Source organism: Rhinopithecus roxellana, chromosome 7 (genome assembly GCF_007565055.1).
Source record: "Rhinopithecus roxellana isolate Shanxi Qingling chromosome 7, ASM756505v1, whole genome shotgun sequence".
In the NCBI taxonomy this organism is placed as follows: domain Eukaryota; kingdom Metazoa; phylum Chordata; class Mammalia; order Primates; family Cercopithecidae; genus Rhinopithecus; species Rhinopithecus roxellana.
Genome location: NC_044555.1, coordinates 100,729,157 through 100,748,088, shown reverse-complemented (window position 1 = coordinate 100,748,088; position 18,932 = coordinate 100,729,157). Strand labels below are relative to the sequence as shown.

Here is an 18,932-nt window from a genome sequence, read left to right as displayed (position 1 = left end):
AGCCCATTCATAGGTAGTCCATTTGAATTTGTAGATCCTTTCCAATTACGCCACTAATTGTTTAAAAGGATTGCAAAACTGAAAAAAAGTTTTAAATCACTAATCTGTTATTGAAAGGTCTTTTAAAAGTTAATTTTCTTCCTGAATACTTCTTAGTCAATACAGACTCGCGAGCCAAGACACCCTGCTGGGTTGCTGGCTTTGTTGGTCTTTCTAACACCTGGCTCAGCAGGCTTTCTTCTCTGATAATGAATTCTTCTTGCTTTTTATAGGAAGAAGTTTGATGATATTAGGCCACTAGATTTAGGAAATATTTCCTGAACTCCTGTATTAGCCAATTGGAATTTCTCATTGGAAAAACTCTGCCATCAATAGAAAATTGTTTCTCATATGACCTCATTTGGGGGCAGCTTGACAGCTATATCTGACAACAGGTAGAAATGATGTGGCTGGAGCTTGTTGGGGGCATTCTAATGACCAAAAGAAGGACAGAAGGAAATGAACTGATATGATCATTCCAGGATATTTTCAAGTTAAAGATCTGTTGTGTGCATGGCACACGTTTACCTATGTAACAAACCTGCACGTCCTACATATGTATCCTGGAACTTAAAGTAAAATTTAAAAAAGATCTGGTGTGTGCGTATGTGTGTGTGCACATATGCATGTGTGTGTGTGAAAAAACAAAGAGGGAATGGAAACAGCCCCAAATGCAGAGCTCACCATGAGACTTGAGAGGAGCAGCTGAGTGAGTGCTCTGCTGCATACCGGGTCCCCAGAGGAAGAGGTTGTGGGTTGACCATCCTAGAGGCCAATGCTTAGTATGGGGAAGCTCGTCTTCACTATCCGAAAGGGGTGGAAATTGACGTGGTTCCAAAATTTGGCCAACAAACTGGATTTGAAAGCACAGCCAAATGGACAGTGGTGTCACAGATTCCAAATACAATTGAGCAACTATAGATTCACATCTACTATGAGAAAGGGGAGAAAATGGAAAAAGAAGTGAATTCAGACGTAAGTAAGATACAGCCCTCTGGCCCTGCATTGCTTAATCCCAGTTTATGATGTTTATAATTTGCAGCATTTAAGGTACAAAACTTTTGTTGTGGAGACATTCAGAGATAAATGTGCTACTTATTTGCTATTTCTTCTTTACAATTTGTTTATTATTATTTTTTTTTCTTTTTGAGACAGAGTCTTGCTGTGTCGCCCAGGCTGGAGTGCAGTGAGGTCATCACGGCTCACCGAAGCCTTCGCCTCCCAGGCTCAAGTGATCCTCCCACCTCAGCCTCCCAAGTAGCTGGGACTACATGAGTGTGTCACCACACCCAGTGAATTTTAAATTTTTTTGTAGAGACAGGGTCTCACTATGTTGCCCAGGCTGGCATTTGCTATTTAAGAACAATGCAGACTTATGAAATGTGGAAAACTGGGCGTGGTGGCATGCGCTTGTAGTCCCAGCTACTCAGGAAGCTGAGGGCAAGAGGCTTGCTTGAGCCCAAGAATTTGAGTTCAGCCTAGGCAGCACAGTATCTCAAAAGAAAAAAAGAAAAGGCCCAGTGCGGTGGCTCGCCCCTATAATCCCAGCACTTTGAGAGGCCGAGGTGGGTGGATGGCTTGAGCTCAGGAGTTCAAGACCAGCCTGGGGAACATGGTGAAACCCCGTCTCTACAAAAAATACAAAAATTAGCCAGGTGTGGTGGCATGCACCTGTAGTCCCAGCTACTCAGGAGGCTGAGGTGAGAGGATCAATTGGGAGGTCAAGGCTGCAGTGAGCCGTGATCACTCCATTGCACTCCAGCCTGGGTGACAGAGCAAGACCCTTTCTCACAAAAAAAAAAAAAAAAAAAAAAAAAAAAGCAAATAGGAGAGAGTATGTGAAAATGCCTGCCCTGTACTTCGTTCCATAAATAAGGACTTTTCAGGTAGAGTGACCTTGGGGAGGTGGGAAAAAAGTAGAACTATGGCATTTGATACACTCAAGACAGTTTTCTTCAAAAATAAAAGAACAGGACTTCCTTTGAATACAGGAGTGTAGAATTGCAAGAAACTCTCCACAAGCTACTTTTTTGTTTAAAAAATTATGGTGAAATATACATAACATGAACGTTTCCATCTTAAATTAGCTGGGTGTGATGGTGTGTGCCTGCAGTTCCAGTGCCTGTAGTCCATTAACTACTTTCATAGCTATTGTCTGATAAACTTAAGAAAAAAAAAATCACCGCCGGGCGCGGTGGCTCATGCTTGTAATTCCAGCACTTTGAGAGGAGGAGGTGGGCAGATCGCTTGAGCCCAGGAGTCTGAGACGAGCCTGGGCAGCATGGCAAAACTCCCTCTCTACAAAAAATACAAAACTTAGCAGGTTGTGGTGGTGCATGCCTATAGTCCCAGCTACTGGGGAGGCTGAGGTAAGAGAATTGCTTGAGCCCAGGAGGTTGAGGCTGCAGTGAGCTGAGATCGGGTCACTGCACTCCAGCCTGGGTGACAAGGAGAGACTGTCTCAAAAAACAAACAAGCAAAAATCACCAAAAGAGACACACTGATTCAAACAAGCAGAGTTGGCAATATTCATGATCTCGTTTTACCTTTCTTTTGAAAATATGAAGCTTCCAGATTCCAACGATATGGTGTGTTCACAGTCTGTCCTCTATTCACCTAGAAAAGGGGAGATTGCTTTCTCTTTTATTTTATTTTATTTTATTTTTTTGAGACGGAGTCTCGCTCTGTCGCCCAAGCTGGAGTGCAGTGGCCGGATCTCAGCTCACTGCAAGCTCTGCCTCCCGGGTTCACGCCATTCTCCTGCCTCAGCCTCCCGAGTAGCTGGGACTACAGGCGCCCGCCACCTCGCCCGGCTAGTTTTTTGTATTTTTAGTAGAGACGGGGTTTCACCGTGTTAGCCAGGATGATCTCGATCTCCTGACCTCGTGATCCGCCCGTCTCGGCCTCCCAAAGTGCTGGGATTACAGGCTTGAGCCACCGCGCCCGGCCTATTTTATTTTATTTTATTTTGAGGCGGAGTCTCGCTCTGTCGCCCAGACTGGAGTGCAGTGGCGCAATCTCGGCTCACTGCAAGCTCCGCCTCCCGGGTTCACGCCATTCTCCCGCCTCAGCCTCCCGAGTAGCTGGGACTACAGGCGCCCGCCACCTCGCCCGGCTAGTTTTTTTTTTTTTTTTTTTTTTGTATTTTTAGTAGAGACGGGGTTTCACCATGTTAGCCAGGATGGTCACGATCTCCTGACCTCGTGATCCGCCCGTCTCGGCCTCCCAAAGTGCTGGGATTACAGGCTTGAGCCACCGCGCCCGGCCGCTTTCTCTTTTAAAAAGGAAAGCTTAAAACAGAGAAAAGGGCTCAGGTAAAGGAACAAATGAGATCAAAATTCTCAGGTTGATACTCAATGATTTTAAATGCTGAGTTTTTCTCCAGAAATATTGCATGATAATATGTTAAAATAAATCCTTAATAGATCAGAATGCTCAAGAAATGGGGATTATTCTTTTTAATGGCACTTTCTGATGAACTGAAAATTAACAAGAAACCCATGTTTTGTCTATTTCTATCCTTTACATTGAAAAAATTGTGAAAATATGTATTAGTCCATTTTCCTCTCAAATTTAAACAGTCTAGCGAACAAATTAAACCTTTGATTCAAAGTCTTTGGCTTGAATTCTATCATAGCCACTTATCAGCTGTGTGATTTCAGGTGGGTTATTTAATCTCTTTTGTCTTAATTTCCTCATCTGCAAAATAGTGATAGTTATTAATACATGCATAATGTGTAGCATGGTATTTGGCATATTGTAAGCCCTTAGCAAATTTTAGCTCTTACCATTATCACTATTTATTATTGTTAAATGTACAGCACCATCGTAGGTGCAATGGGGGAATAAGACAAGTAGGAGAACCAGATGGAAATTCCAGGTGCTTACTGTGCAGGTAAGGGATACAAGAATTACATCCACAAAACAGTTTGGTTTTAGTGGGATGCTGTAAGTTATGAAGGTTCCTGTCAAATGAGTGATGCACACTTCAGACCCATAGGGGTTCAGGGAGGGGAGAAAAGAGCTGGGCGGGTGAGGTTGAGAAAGGGAAGGAAGAGGAAGGAGGAGAGTTGAAAGGAGGAGGAAAAGGCATGACAGAAGCAAGTCCAGAATGATTCAGCTAGACTAGGAAGGGGAATGGAACAGTACCAGCTAAGAAAGGTGTGGGTCAGAAATGAGCATAGCATATTCTGGAGGCCCGCTGTGTGGTTGCAGTGCCTCAGGGTCATCATTTTGGAGATCAAACTTCCTTGCTAGGCCTGTAACTGAAAAAGAAGTAGGCAATTGGATTGAATAGATGCTGACCCCTGGGACTTCTCTAAATGATATACAAAGTACAACACAATGAAAACCACAGCAAAATAATTTTAAGAGACTTAGAAAGGAAAAGGGATTAAAAGAAAAAATACTTTCCTGGTGGTTTACCTTACCCTGCAATAAATACACAATCCTGATGAACCAATGTTCTATGCAAATATGATCCTATTTAATGGAGACATTGACATATGATATTACAAGGCTTATCAGCTATGGGAGAGAACAAGCCACACTTGTGCAAAGATCCCTGAAATGTCAGGGAGTGGGGCTATGGATAAAGAAATTCACAATGCCATTTGAATTTTGCCTGTGGGTTGAGGCCTTCTCAGGATTCCCCAGGGAGAAAATGATAAAGAGTAGTGTGAGGTGAACGGACCTTGATTTCTGGCCTGGGCTTTGCTTGTTACCCTTGTACAGGGACCTCACACTTGTGAAGATGACCTTCTTATCTTTTCATGTCCTGCCTGTTGACCAGGGTCACAACTGATGACCAGCCTTCTTGCTTCCTATTTAGAATGAATGGATTGAACCGTCAAGCAGACTTTTAAGACTATAGATGTTCATTTAATGGAAGAACAGGTTGGGCCATGGAGATGCCCTAAAGTCTAAGCCTCTATGTTAAATAAACAGCAGAAGAACCAGTTCAGTAGCTTGCAATATTTCTGTGTGACTCCCTGTTGGAACTGAGGTTTTGATATGGTAGATGGGCCCATGAAATTAATTGGACATGCTTGGAAATTCCTTCTGGTTAAAGTGAAGAAATAGAACCATCCTGGGTATTTCTTGAGGTACTGAGACTGGGCATCTTGGCCGGGGACAATCACATCGTAGGACCTTCTCTCTATCCTGGCTTTCCCTCTTTCCTCATGAATATTTCAGTCCTGGGGAAGCCCTTTGGGATGATCCGTTGAGTTAATGGAAGGTAAGGATGAAGGGAAAAGAGAAAGGGCAGCTGCATTGCTTTGCCTTATGATGAGGACTGGGGAAAGAGATAGTAGGGACTGATTTGCATATGAACCTGTGTTCTGTTTTTCCTGTCTTCTCTTCTGTAAGGCCCAGCTGGCTAGAGCCACCTCCTTGAGCCCCACTGGCTACCTCCCAGAGACACTATACAGTGGCCAGTGCCAACTTACCACCTATATCCCCACACCACAGCAACAGCTCAGTTCCCAGCCATAGACATTGCTTTCTTTCTCCCCTAGGTCACCACAGCCTGATTTCCTACTCCTGACTTCAAACATCTGCTTCATCTCTTTGTCTCTCTTGTTCAAAGGGAATTGGTCAGAGACTCTTCCTTGGTCTCTACCCTGCCTCTTATTTATTTCCTGAACCAAGATTCTTGAGCCTGGAATAGAAAATTGTGTTCCAACTCCACAGTTTTCATAGAGATCCTAGTTTTGTCTGGGGGTTGTGTTTCAGAAGGGTCCAGGTGTATCAATTATGCTGCCCATGCCTGTATGCCACCTCTTCAATCACTTGTGTCCCCTTGTTTGTGAAGCACAACAGAGTGTGCTTTCAGAAAGAGTCTTTTGTATTCCTAGAGTCTAAAAATATTTGCATGTAAATGTTGGGAATCCAGACAGTCTCCTTAAGATCTGCGCTTCTCATGGGGAGGCACTCAGATCAATGGGGTGCATTTGAAAATTAAATTTATACCAATTGCACCTTGGGTCCCTGCCCCATAGTGCTGTGCTAACATCTGGGAAGGAGAGAGTGTGACATTGATCAAGGCAAAGCATAAATAACCACATTTCAAAATGAATACAAATTGCATAATGACAGTTTCCAAACTATTAGCCTACTTTACAAAAAAAGTTAATTCAACACAAGCCCAGAACTGGCTGTTGCTTATGTGTTGTGCTGCCAGTTGGCAGGCACAGCTTTGCAAGGGGATTGGGGGAAATGAGGATTATTGTAGTGGAAGCACACTCGGCCTTTTGTGAGGAGGGTACAAATTGCATCACTCTCTCAAGCCCCTGCTGTTCAGCGTTCAAGAGCGGACACCAGAATACTGCATGCCTTCAGGGGAAGTTGCTTACTTTTCCTAGAGGTAAAATGGCCCAGTGCCGAGGCTTGGGGAGGAGCCCTGAGTTTACAGCCCTTGAAGGAAAAAGGTCTGGGCAGCTGGAGGTGATACGCACTGAGGAGCTACACCTGCAATGGTATGCGCTGCCCCTAGCTGGGCAATCGTGGGCACCAGGGGAGGCCATGGCCATACAGAAGCTGGCCTTCTCTGGGATGAACTCTGCATGCTATCTCGGGCAGACCATTCCACTCCTCCGGGCCTGTGTATCCTCATCTGTAAAATGAAGAGAGTGCACTGGATGGCTGTGAAAGGTTCGTCTCACTTGCAAAGGAACATGAGCAAGTGCCTGCTAGGAAAAAGGAACTGTCTGAGGCAAAGGGTTCATTCTCTTTGGGTCACCCTACTGCCTTGACTAATTGGAAGGGAGCATTAGGAAAGTCCCAGATGTATTTTCCCAATTTCATGCAGCATTCTCAGGAAGAGGAGTGTGTGATGAGGGTTATGCTATGATATCTACTGCCTCCAGAGAGCCTCCACTCAAGGTTTGAGAGCCCTGCTCCAGGATCTATGCACCACTTTGTACTAACTCCCCTACTTCCATCAATAGGAGTCCCTGGGCTACAGAAATTTGAATTAGAGAAAGTTGGATTTACCAATTAGGAAATCCAGTAAAGGACTTAATTTTTATTTAATTATTTATTTTTAGAGACAAGGTCTTGCTGTGTTGCCCAGGCTGGAGTTCAATGGTATAATCAGCTCATTGCAGCCTCAAACTCTTGAGCTCAACCCATCCTCCTGCCTCAACCTTCCAAGTAGCTGGAACTACAGGACAAATTTTTTTAAAAATTTGTAGAAACAGTGTCTTGCTATGTTGCCCAGGAGGGTCTCAAACACTTGGCCTCAAGCGATCCTCCGGCCTCAGCTTCCCAAAGTGTTGAAATTATAGACGTGAGCTGCTGCATCTGGTCAGGATTCTATTTAAGTGTCATATTTTACCTTCAGGTTTTCAACAATTCCTAGAGCTACCAGCTCCAAATGATTGGGTAGAAAAACAGTACATCCATATATGCTCAGAACATGCTCAATTTTAAATATAACACCCCATGATCAAAATTCGGGCAAATGTCTGTTCTTTTGACAAAAAGTCAAACAAAACTCTGTTCTTCTATTTTGTATATATTTACAGTAACTTCTCTCTTTGTTTAAGAAGTCACCTTTCATACCTATCTCAAGGGATACCCTTGTATTCTCAGCTAAATAATTATTTCTAGTCCCTTCTTTCTTTGCCCTTTTTTTCTGAGTACTTGTAGTCCAAGTAATGGCTTAGAATTTTGATTCTCAGGCACTTCCAAGTTATACCTCTAAGTTCTGATGACATCTATTTAAAACAAGATCCAAGTTATATAAATCTAGTTTTAATCAAAGAGGCTTCTTGTCCCCTCAAATAGCTCAACTTTTCCCTGCTTAATTTGACCATAAAAATTACTCTTGTGCAAGCTCCTTGGCATAAGTTCTTCAATGTGAAACAACTTTATAAAGCAATAGCACATCCAGAATCATTAGATTACTGCACAATGCTGAAGCTCCTGCACCCCTCCTGAGATCACATTCATAACTTTTCAGCCAAAACTAACTTCTGCAAAGACCATCTGTGACAGGTAAACGTTATTTGCTGACAGCTAATTTCTAAAGCCTTTTTATAAATTATTTCCTTATATTACAATAATTCTTATCCATGTCTTAGGGAATTGGAAATATGCTTTAAGAGAAATGCTGTTTAGAAGCCAGGCGCAGTGGCTTGCGCCTCTAATCCCCAAACATTGGGAAGCTAAAGTGGAAGGATAGCTTCACGCCAGGAGTTTGAGACCAGCCTGGGCAACAGAGTGCGACCTTGTCTTGACAAAAACAAAACTAAAAATAAACAAATTAGCCTGGTGTGGTGACATGCGTTTGTAGTCCTAGCTACAGAGTGAGACCCTGTCCCTAAAAAGAGAGAGACAGAGACATGCTTTTTCTGAGATCATTGTAGAAGACCTCCTCCTTTTAACACCTAGACTGAGAGGAAGGTTGTTTTTTGTTTTTGTTTTATTTTGTTTTGTTTTGGTGTTTATTTTTCTGTTGTTTTTTGAGCCAGGGTCTGGCTCTGTTGCCCAAGCTGGAGTACAGTGGTTCGATCATAGCTCACTACAGTCTCAACCTCGCAGGCTCAAGTGATCCTCCCACGCCAACCTCCCGAGTAGATAGGACTATAGGCATGTGCCAACATACTCAACTACATTTTTAAAATTTTTTGTAAAGATGGGATCTCACCATGTTATAGAGGCTGGTCTCTAACTGCTGGGCTCAAGTGATCCTCTCACCTTGTCTTCCCAAAGTGATAGGATTGCAGGTGTGAGCCACTGCACCTGGCCAGAGGAAGTATTTATCTGCAGGAAAGTTTTGCATATTTCCTGTCCCCATCCCACTATCCCTCCTTAAATCACTGGAACCTGGAAGAAGTAGATATGACTTGAAAATAATATAAATGTCTCTTGAAGACCCTATTCACGTATGTAAAAGAATATTCGTATTTTTGCTTCTTCCAGGCTGCCTGAGATGAAAAAAAATGTTCTGTTTGTGTGTGTCCAATTGGTTATGAATTAACTGTGGGATTTGTGTGCTGGATGCTGTTTGGCTTTGAGTCTCAGAGTGGCAAGACTGGATGGGGTATTGGCACCTTTATTTGTACAGACCCTCTAGCTCCAAGAGAACTTAAAGCATTGAGAAACCAGATGTTAACAAAAGGGAAAAGTTCAACAATGGGAAACAAGAAAGGCTGAGTTTCAAAATCACCCGGTGAGGATGGCAATGGGCACCACAGATACATTACTGGATATTTCTCACTCCCATCAGAGACTGGGACTCCTGGGGAGGTAATGACCTCCTTGCTGTAGAAATCTTAGATATAATCTAATCTAAGACTCTAACTGCCTTGCTAATGCTTGACATCCTTATGTGTGAAGGGAGAGAAGAAAGGAATAAAAAGTATCAGGCAGGCTGGGTGTGGTGGCTCACACCTATAATCCAAACACTTTTGGAGGCCGAGGCGGGGGTGGATCACCTGAGGTCAGGAGTTTGAGACCAGCCTGGCCAACATGGGCAAAGCCCGTCTACAGTAACAATACAAAAAATTAGCCGGGCATGGTGGCAGGCGCCTGTAGTCCCAGCTATTTGGGAGGATGAGACAGGAGAATCACTTGAGCCTGGGAGGCGAAGGTTGCAGTGAGCCCAGGTCTCTCCACTGCACTCCAGCCTGGGCAACAACAGTGAAACTCCGTCTCCAAAAAAAAAAAAAAAAAAAAGTATCAGGCAACACTGCAAAAAAAAAAAGAAAAAAAAGTATGCTTTTCTGAGAAAACAGAGCCGCCCTTCACACTGGGAGTATGTAACTGCTGTGAAACTTGTCTTTGATAACCCCCTCCAGCCCACCTCCTGTGAGAAGAAATTCTGGTATAACTATGACACCCTTATCTGAAGCCATTGCAATCATTTCATAGCATAAAATGTGTTCATAAAATTACTGCAAATGGCTAGAAATTGCTCAAAAGTAAAGGCTCTAAGAAAAAGTTCAATGTTTAAAAAATAGTGGGGTTGGCCTCCTCCCCCTCCTCCATTTTGGTTTTTATTGCTTCCTACCGAAGCAGATTTGCATAAAGATTGCAGGCATAGCAAAGGTCTGACCGCTTCTTTTCAATGAGTGATTATTCTGGAACATTGCTCAGGGACCATCTCTTGCTTTGAGCAACATTAAACCAAAAGTTTCCCTTTCAATTTAATTGGCAGGAACCAGGATTCTCTCAAAGATGTTGAAGGTGAAAAATACACTGGAAGGTGTGACTGCCCACTTCTTAGCTGGGGAAGCTACAGTAATATGTTCTCCTGGCCTAGTGGTAGAGAAAAGAGAGAGCACCTCTTTCTGGTCTTGATGGAGCCCCTTCTTGTGTCTCCCTTGAAATTGCAGAACCTCTGGACCAGAATAGTTCCTATTCCTCTATCTCCTCCACAAAGTGGAGGGCAGGCTGGGTGTAGTGGCTCACACCTGTAATCCCAGCACTTTGGGAGGCTGGAGGCAGGAGGATCACTCGAGAACAGGAGTTTGAGACCACCCTCGGCACTGCAGTGAGACCCCTATCTCTACAAAATACACAACAGCAACTAGCCAGGCTTGGTGGTGCACCTGTAGTCCCAGCTACTCAGGAGGCCGAGGCAGGAGGATCGCTTGAGTCTAGGAGTTCGAGGGTGCAATGAGTTATGATCATGTAACTGCACTCCAGCCTGGGTGACAGAGAGACTTATCAAAAAGAGAAAGAAAAAAAAAAAGGGCAGGGAGCAGAATTTGGAGAGTACTAGATGCACATTTAGCTGTCCCATTCCCTCAAGGCTCTGTGAGTAGCCCCTCAGTAAGTTTCTTTTAGAGTCCATGATTTAGCCTGAGCTCCTTAGCATGAATGGAACGTGGCCCTCCCTGCAAACGCAGTTATCTCACTAGACTCACCCCTTCCCATCCCGCACATTTATATGTTCCCAGTGGGGCAGGGTGGAGGGTTGAGGATGGGGTAGGGGGACATGTGGAAGGAAAATGTATAGGTCAATGTAAACCCATCATGGGCACTTGGCAAACTCTGTGATGTGCAGGACATACTGATGGTGACTCAGGGATATTACCTGATGAGAAGAGGCCTCTTCACCATTCTACTCAAATTGCATTCCCTTAGCAATTCCCATCCATATTCTACTGACCCCAATTGGCATCCAAAACCAACGTACTGTTAAGTCACATCTTTATTGAAAATCCTACAATCATGTGGCTACAAAAATAACAGGGCATTCGTTAACTTTGTTCATCTATCCATCTCATTTAACAAGTATCTAACCAATAACTTGACGCTGTGCTGTGCACAATTTCTATCTGGCAGGAAAGAACTTTGGAAAAACTGTCATGAAGACCTTACTTTAGAAAAAGGGACCTGTATAATAACTATTCATGACAGGGGCCCATGTGATGCGTACAGGAGCCAGGCCAATACGAGGCACAGGTGGCCTGGGTGGCATAGGCGCCATAGGTGGCCTGGGTGGCACAGGTGCCATGGGTGGCCTGGGTGGCATATGCACCATGGGTGGCCTGGGTTGCATAGGGACCACAGGTGGCCTGGGTGGCATAGGCGCCATGGATGGCCCGGGTGGCCCAGGTGCCATGGGTGGCCCGGGTGGCACAGGTGCCATGGGTGGCCTGGGTGGCATATGCACCATGGGCGGCCTGGGTTGCATAGGGACCACAGGTGGCCTGGGTGGCATAGGCGCCATGGATGGCCTGGGTGGCCCAGGTGCCATGGGTGGCATAGGTGCCATGGGTGGCCTGGGTTGCATAGGGACCATGGGTGGCCTGGGTGGCATAGGTGGCACAGGTGGTGTTGGTAGTTGTGGCACCAGATGAACACACAAAGCAGGATCCAGAGGAGTGGCATTATAGGGGCCACCCAAGAACACCTCCGCAGGGCGGGCCAGGGCGGTGGCAGCAATGTTTCTCAACATGAGCACCCTCTGATTTCGTTTCCACTTGGCTCTTCTGTTCTGAAACCAAACCTTCAGAGGGGAAAAATGAATTGGTTTAGTATTTTGAACAGCTAACGTCATAATAGAAAAAAACATGACATGCAATTCTACATGCCATTGAGACTTTAAACTGCAACAGGTGAAGCTATTTTCTTATTGATGAAATATCTTAGAGGAGTGAGGGAGGGGCGGGCTCAGATGTGCTAGTGGTCACCCCTGCTTAAACATAACCGAAGCCAACAGATGGCAAATTTTGGTATGGGCCCATATTGGGTCTGTATTCTCAATACTGATTTCATAAAATAAGTATACTATATTTGCAAAGAAAAGGAGGGGAGTGTCTATTAAAAGTGTCTTTAGGGAAATTCATGCTGTAGAATTTGGAAATAGATGAGAATATTGTCTTTTTTCCTTCTTTGTATTTTCTGGCTCTTTCTTCCTTCAGAAATCCATTGAGAGGCCTATGTAAACCCTGGCAGGGAACAAAAGCAGGTCAGCAAACCTTTTTTCTTTTCCTCTGAGTTTACCTTGCTTCCCTGAGAAGGCAGAGGATACGTCATCCCAACCTCAGGCTAGGCCTGTGGCACATCAGGACTCCAGCATTCAGTGGTCTGCTTTGTTGGGCTGCTTTTCCAGACATCACACCCACAGGCGTGCAGTGCATTTCCATCACTGCACTCACACACACACCCTGAGGCAAAGCTAATAAGCCCATTCTAACTTTTTTTTTTTTTTTTTTTTTTTGCAAATACTTCCTTGATGCAGCTATGGTCTTCTGTAATTTTAAACAGTCAACTTTTGATCTCGTGACCTGCAAAATTAGTCGTTACTGCCTGAGTAAATGAAAAGGTATTTTAAATCAACACAGGTAAGAATCTTGCCTGAATCGAGAGAACCCCCTAATCAATCAAATTCCAGAAAACCCACCTTTTCAAAATAATATCACCAAAAAGAATAAAACATCTAAGATGTTTTTTCTAAGGTGTTTACAAAAAGTGAACAATCTCTTATGCATTTGGTAGTTGCATAAAGTTGAATTTGTGTGACATCTGCAATGTATGTGTTTGACTGTATACAATTCTTCTCTAAGCTTTCCACCCTTCTTAGGTCAGGGGACTTTATTCAAATTCTTCTTTCTTTTTTTTTGTTCCATTTTTTAGACAGTTTTCCAAAGCTTATGAATGTTTCCCCCATTACCACTTAATTGCAATATTTTAGCAATGTTTTCAGGCTGACATCAAAATCTTTCAAAAAAATTAACTTAGGTCTGCCACTCTCTACTTAAGTACTGTGCTCTGTGTGTGAATTACTCCTTCACCCCAATGCCTAAATATAAATTCACTCATTTAGCTAAGTGCTTGTGCTTGGTTTTAAATATTTTAAATAATTTAGTACAGTTGAACCTTCTTATAAAACTCAGTTCTTCTGTGCATTAATTTGAATACTTCCGAGGTCAGATTGAGCCCCCAACATGACTCCATATAGAAGTAATCCTTTAGGGAAAATTAACATTCTCCCTAGAGAATACCAGTGTGAGAAGAAGGTTAATCTTATTTATTGGAATATATGTATGTATGTATGTGTATACATGTGGATATATGTGTATGTAAATGTATATATGTACATATACATGTGCATACACTATATGGAAGGAAAGACAGATACAGAGATAGGAGAACAGTCTTTTTTTTTTCTTTAGAAAATCATAGTTCCTCTGTTAACGAGCAATTTCCATAATCTGAAGTTTACATATCCTATTTTTTACCACCAAAGCCCCTACTGTTCAAAACTTATTTGCCAACCATGGAAAAGACAACAAAAAACACCAACTTGAGAACGTCCAGGACAAAACCTAAAGCATGCTTTAGAATGGCTGTCCTGCCAAATTGCTTTTTCAAGATTTACTGACCTGCACTCTGTCTTCAGTCAAATTCAGGCGTGCTGCAAGTCTTTCTCTTAGGGGAGAAAATTACAAATATTCAGTATTTGAAGTTGTGGATAAAATGAAATATGAATGTGGCTGGGTGCAGTGGCTCACGCCAGTAATCCCAGCACTTTGGGAGGCCGAAGACGGTGCTGAGGTAAGGAGTTCGAGACCAGCCTTGCCAGCATGGTGAAACCCTGTCTCTACTAAAAATAAAAAAATTAGCCGGGCATGGTGGTGCATGCCTTTAATCCCAGCTACTCGGGAGGCTGAGGCAGGAGAATCGTTTGAACCCAGGAGGCGGAGGTTGCAGCGAGGAGAGATCGCGCCACTGCTCTCCAGCCTGGGCCACAGAGCAAGACTCCGTCTCATAAAAAAAAAATCTATCTATATATTTATATATATATGTACATTATATATATACATATATGTACATTATTTCTATCCCCCACCTCCCAGTGCAGTTTTCCCCCACCTCCCAGTGTACCTCCCTAATACGGTTGGGACTCGCTTTAGAGAGGTTTTTCCCATGAACAACTTTGTTGTTAAATAAGACAGAAAAAGGGAATATATGTAAAAGCGCCCGATGGTTTGTTAGCTGAATATGACTCAATTCTTCTGTTTGTGAAACAGCAGACAACAACCCTGGAAATCTTTCCTTGGGAAGTCCGTCCGTGAAAAAAAAAAAAAAAAGACATGCCAAAACACCTTTAAAGCGCTGTATTGAACCACAGTATTTCTGTTTATTGTAAAAGGGAGAGGTGAACTCTCAGGGAGTGAACTCCAAACCACATCGGCCAAGCACGCCCTCGGGAAATTCTTTCTTGCTCTTTGCCGGGCGAAGGCTAAGTACAACGAAGCCAGAAAGGTCCCCTAAACCCTACTCTGACCTGTCCAGGTGACCCCTGCCCCCAGTTCCAGCCTGGCCAGAAAAGGCCTGCCCCTTCGTACACTACGGGGGCCGGTATAAGGAGGGCTCCGAAGAGGCTAGCGAAGGAAAGGGGTCTCTGGCTACCGAAAGCTCAAAAGTCCGCCTCCTGGTTGTAAAAGTGCGCTCCACGTGGCAGGGCGGTTACTAGAGCGAAAAGAGTGAGGCGCTCGCCACGCGCGCACAAAGTAAATGGCGCTTAAAAACTCAATAATCAAGACAGATACTATTTTAATGCAATATTAAAACGTATCAAAATTAATGCAAAAACAACCCATGATGAGCAAATTGCCAAAATTTTAAATAAAGGCGGGATCCGACCCTGCCTCACTAGCTTTACCCTAGTCCCGTCCCAGTCTTTTACATCCTCCGCGCCCCGCCCCCAACACCCCTCAAAAAGCAAGGGCGGAGCCAGCGCCCGTAAGCCCCGTACGTGGCTTTTGGCTCCGGAGGAGAGTGAAAGGGTCCCGGGATGAACTGGGTGCCTCCCGGGCAAGCCACTTACCGCGCCACAACGTCGGGGTATTGAGCTTCATCGAAAAACTTCTCCAGCTCCTGCAGCTGATACTGGGTGAACGCGGTGCGGCGGCGGCGTTTCCTCTCTGGGGGCTGTGGCCCCTCAGCGGTTTGTGGCCCCTCCGCCGGCTGTGGCCCTTCCACGGTCGCCTGGGGCGGCTCCTCCTGCTCTGGCTTCAGCTCGAGCAGGGGCGGCTCCTCCTGCTGTTGCTCCGGCTCGGGCAGGGGCGGCTCCTCCTGCTGTTGCTCCGGCTCGTGGCCACCGCCACCCTCACGGTCTTGGTCGTCCGAGGGGACGAACCCCACCATGCCAACGTTTTCTGCTTCTGCTCCGTACTCAGGTTCGGACCGTGCATTCTCCTCGTCCGCTCCTCCCTTTGCCATCAGCGAGGTCACGGTAAGTTTCTCATCTGGGAAGGGAGGAAAGCAAAAGAGAGACACCAGGGCGTTGGAGCCCACGGCGCGAGGGCTGGAGGAGGCAGGGGACCCGCTATGGAAGAGCAACTGCGACAGCCGCGCAGCGTCCCGTCCGCTCGCCTCTCCCAGGGAAAAATTCCTCTTTTGGAGTTCGCGAAAGCTCCTGTCCCTGTCCAAGCACTAACCATTCACTTCCTCTATGTCCTCGCCGACTGCCAGGCTGCGGTAGCCAATATCACTGTTGGTGTACCCGCGAGGAGACTCCATGCTTCAAGTGCTGTCGATAAAGCCGTGCACTTCTGCAGACTCTGCGCGGGCTCTGCGGCGATACCGGGGTTGGAACTGGCTCTGGGACCAATGGCTCGGGCGAGCGCTTTTCTGGCGCCGGGACCTCTTTCTGGCGCCGTCTGGCACTTGCGCGCCCTATATAGCGGTACGGTGCCTTCCGCAGGTTCAAAGCGTACGCACACGCGTCGGTTAAACGCCCCCTATTAGTATTCACAGTACATCTAGTTGTGAGTGCGACCCCGTGGGGACGCATTCGTGTCCAGGGCGTACAAAAAATAGGGCGAGCGTGCGCAAGCATGGTGCAGGTAGTGAGCATGCTGTGCGGGGAACAGTAGCTCCAAGTTGCTGCTTAACTGACTACTCCCAACTTGAGCGGAGACCGGGATTGGAAAAAGCGACTGGGTTGTGAAAGCCGATTTGGGGGCGAGGGGGTGGGTTGAGACCTCACACTAGCCTGTGGAGAGGTATTTTGGCAGTGTTCCTCCGCCCAACCCTCTTTACCTCGCAGCACTTGGGTGGGGCAATGCCCTTTGCTTCCCCCACGGAAAAGACCCAGAGATGGCGTTGAAGAAAGCGGGGAGCGTTCAGCAGCCAAACATGCAAAAGTGAACTTGTTAGTCTACCATGCAGTTGGGTTCTGAGAACGACTCTCCCCTGCTAGAAATTGGTAACAAATGGATAGGACTATCTAGTTCTGTACAGTTCGCGCCAAAGTCAGGATAGTGATAAGGTGCAATGATTGGCTAGAAGGCTGCTTGCTCTGGATTTTTGAATTCAGAACCCACCGTGCATTCCGGGAGCGGGAATTTGGGGCTGAGTTTGAAGAGCAGTCCGCTGCTCAGGTGCACGCTGCAAGAAACCCAACGTGCTTTTTGAGAAAGCTCCAAAGACTTAAGATTTTCAGTAATGAGCTTATGTCAGAGTGCAAGTATAGAAATCTGCTAAGTGCGTAGTGTATTCAAGAATGCTTACACTACAGGGGCCCCATCTTTTGATGTGCGGTACTTGCAACGTCTGCTGTGCTAGGTTGCTGTGCTTCTTATTGCAGCGCGCTTTGCAGAAGCCCGTTCTGCAGGCTCCTAAAGCGCGCGTATTCCCCGTGCTTGTGCTGTGGACCTGGGAGAGTTCCCGCCTTCCCCACTACCCCTTCTTCCTCCTCCCCCCTCCGCTTTTCTGAAACTGTCTTCCTGAGTTCTTGCTCCCCAGTGATGTATCACATTTAAAAGGCCTGGGCTATGATTGAAGGCTATATGGTTCTCCCTCCATTAAGTGTTTGCAGGTTCCCCAGGACGTGTTAATATCCGTAATATTATAAAAAGAGCTCTGTAGACTCAGTTACTAGGGAGGCTGAGGTGGAAGGATCGCTGGAGCCCGGGACGTCAAGGCTGCAGTGAGCCATGATCAGGATACTGCACTCCAGCCTGGACGACAGTAGACCCTGTCTCAAAAAATAAAAAAAAAATTAAAAAAAAATTTTTTTTAAGCCTGCTAATAATGGGCCCTATGCTTGGCACTGTACATGATTTATCTTACTTTCACCTTGATAACCACCATTATCATCCCCCATTTAAAAAAAAAAAACAGAAGGCTGGGCCCCAAAGAGCCAGGCAACTTGCCATTGGCAATACGTGCCAGTTTTAAATACAAAATGTGTGCACTTTTCACTATATTATGGCTGTCTTAATTCAAAGGAGTAAATAATAGTGGGATTTCAGGTAAGAGTAGCAGGAGGTGGCGTTTACAATTCCTGGGTGTGAGGGGTCTTCTCCTTCTTTTGCACACTATTTCAGGCCTCTTCCCCTTGCTCCAGGGCCTCGGCTGGATGTCCCTAAACCACAGGGTTGGGATCCAGCACTTCTGGGTTCCCCCAGCCCACCACTTCACGTTTGCTCAATACGGAGAGGATATTAACAGGACAGGATGCTGCATGCATTAGTTGCTGAGCTGGTGTCTGGAAGACCTGGTCAGGAGGGAGAGGTAATGAGGCTCACCCTCACTCTCACCCTCATGTCCGGGCCACATTATGACTTTCGTGGGTCCTAGGCATTTTTGCCTTCCTGGGCCCCTTCCTCCATTAAGAAAAAAAAATTATATTTTACAGCTGTGTTGGTATAAGGATGAATATAATTTGGGATGGATTATATTAAATTTTTCTTATGATTTTAAAAGAAATTAAGACCTTTTCTTTTCTTTTCTTTTCTTTTCCTGAGACAGAGTCTCGGTCTGTCGCCCAGGCTGGAGTGCAGTGATGCCCTCAGGGCTCACGGCAGCTTTTATCTCCCCCGCTCAAGCGATCCTCCCAAATAGCTTGTACTACAGGCACGCGGGACACTGCTCTCTGCAAATTTTGTTGTTTTTGTTTTTAGTAGAGACGAGCTCTCTCTATGTAGTTCAGGCTGGTCTCTAACGCCTGGGCTCAAGCGGTCCTGCCTCCTTGGCCTCCCAAAGTGCTGGGATTACAGGCGTGAGCCACCGCGCCCAGTCAGTTTAGACATTTTCACAGTCCCCTAAAAGTGCGATGGGCCTAGGGCACTTCGACTACACTGTCTAATTAATAAGTCCTCCTGCCTCATATTCACTTGCAAAAAGATTTCAAGGGTTACAACCCCACAGCCTTTCTGATTTTAAGCAAGACATTTCCTCCTAAGGCTGGCTCCTGCTGAGTCTGCAGGCCTTCTTCTCTTTGGGCTCCATACCCGGCGAACAATTTTTGCCTGGGGTGTTATATCACACAATAAATCGGTACAGGGTTTAATCCAGGTGTGCAGTAGCCTACCTAGTATAATTGGTGACAGTATGGGTGTGCTCTGTCACATCTTAGATTTCCATGGTTTACCAATGTTTTCTAAACCTCAGTCATTCAAGTGTCCCTTTGCAAGTTTTGT

At 45.4% G+C, this 18,932-nt stretch overlaps 1 protein-coding gene across 1 annotated transcript; it reads right to left on the bottom strand.

Moving 5' to 3' along the window:
• Positions 1-11,192: 11,192 nt before the first annotated feature.
• On the bottom strand, positions 11,193-16,109 carry ESX1 (ESX homeobox 1). The gene is made up of 4 exons (XM_010378498.1): positions 15,945-16,109; positions 15,332-15,752; positions 13,884-13,929; positions 11,193-12,004 (listed from the first exon to the last, which is right to left on the bottom strand). The coding sequence occupies exons 1-4, from the start codon at positions 16,024-16,026 to the stop codon at positions 11,375-11,377; spliced, it is 1,179 nt and encodes a 392-aa protein (XP_010376800.1). The 5' UTR covers positions 16,027-16,109; the 3' UTR covers positions 11,193-11,374.
• Positions 16,110-18,932: the final 2,823 nt, after the last annotated feature.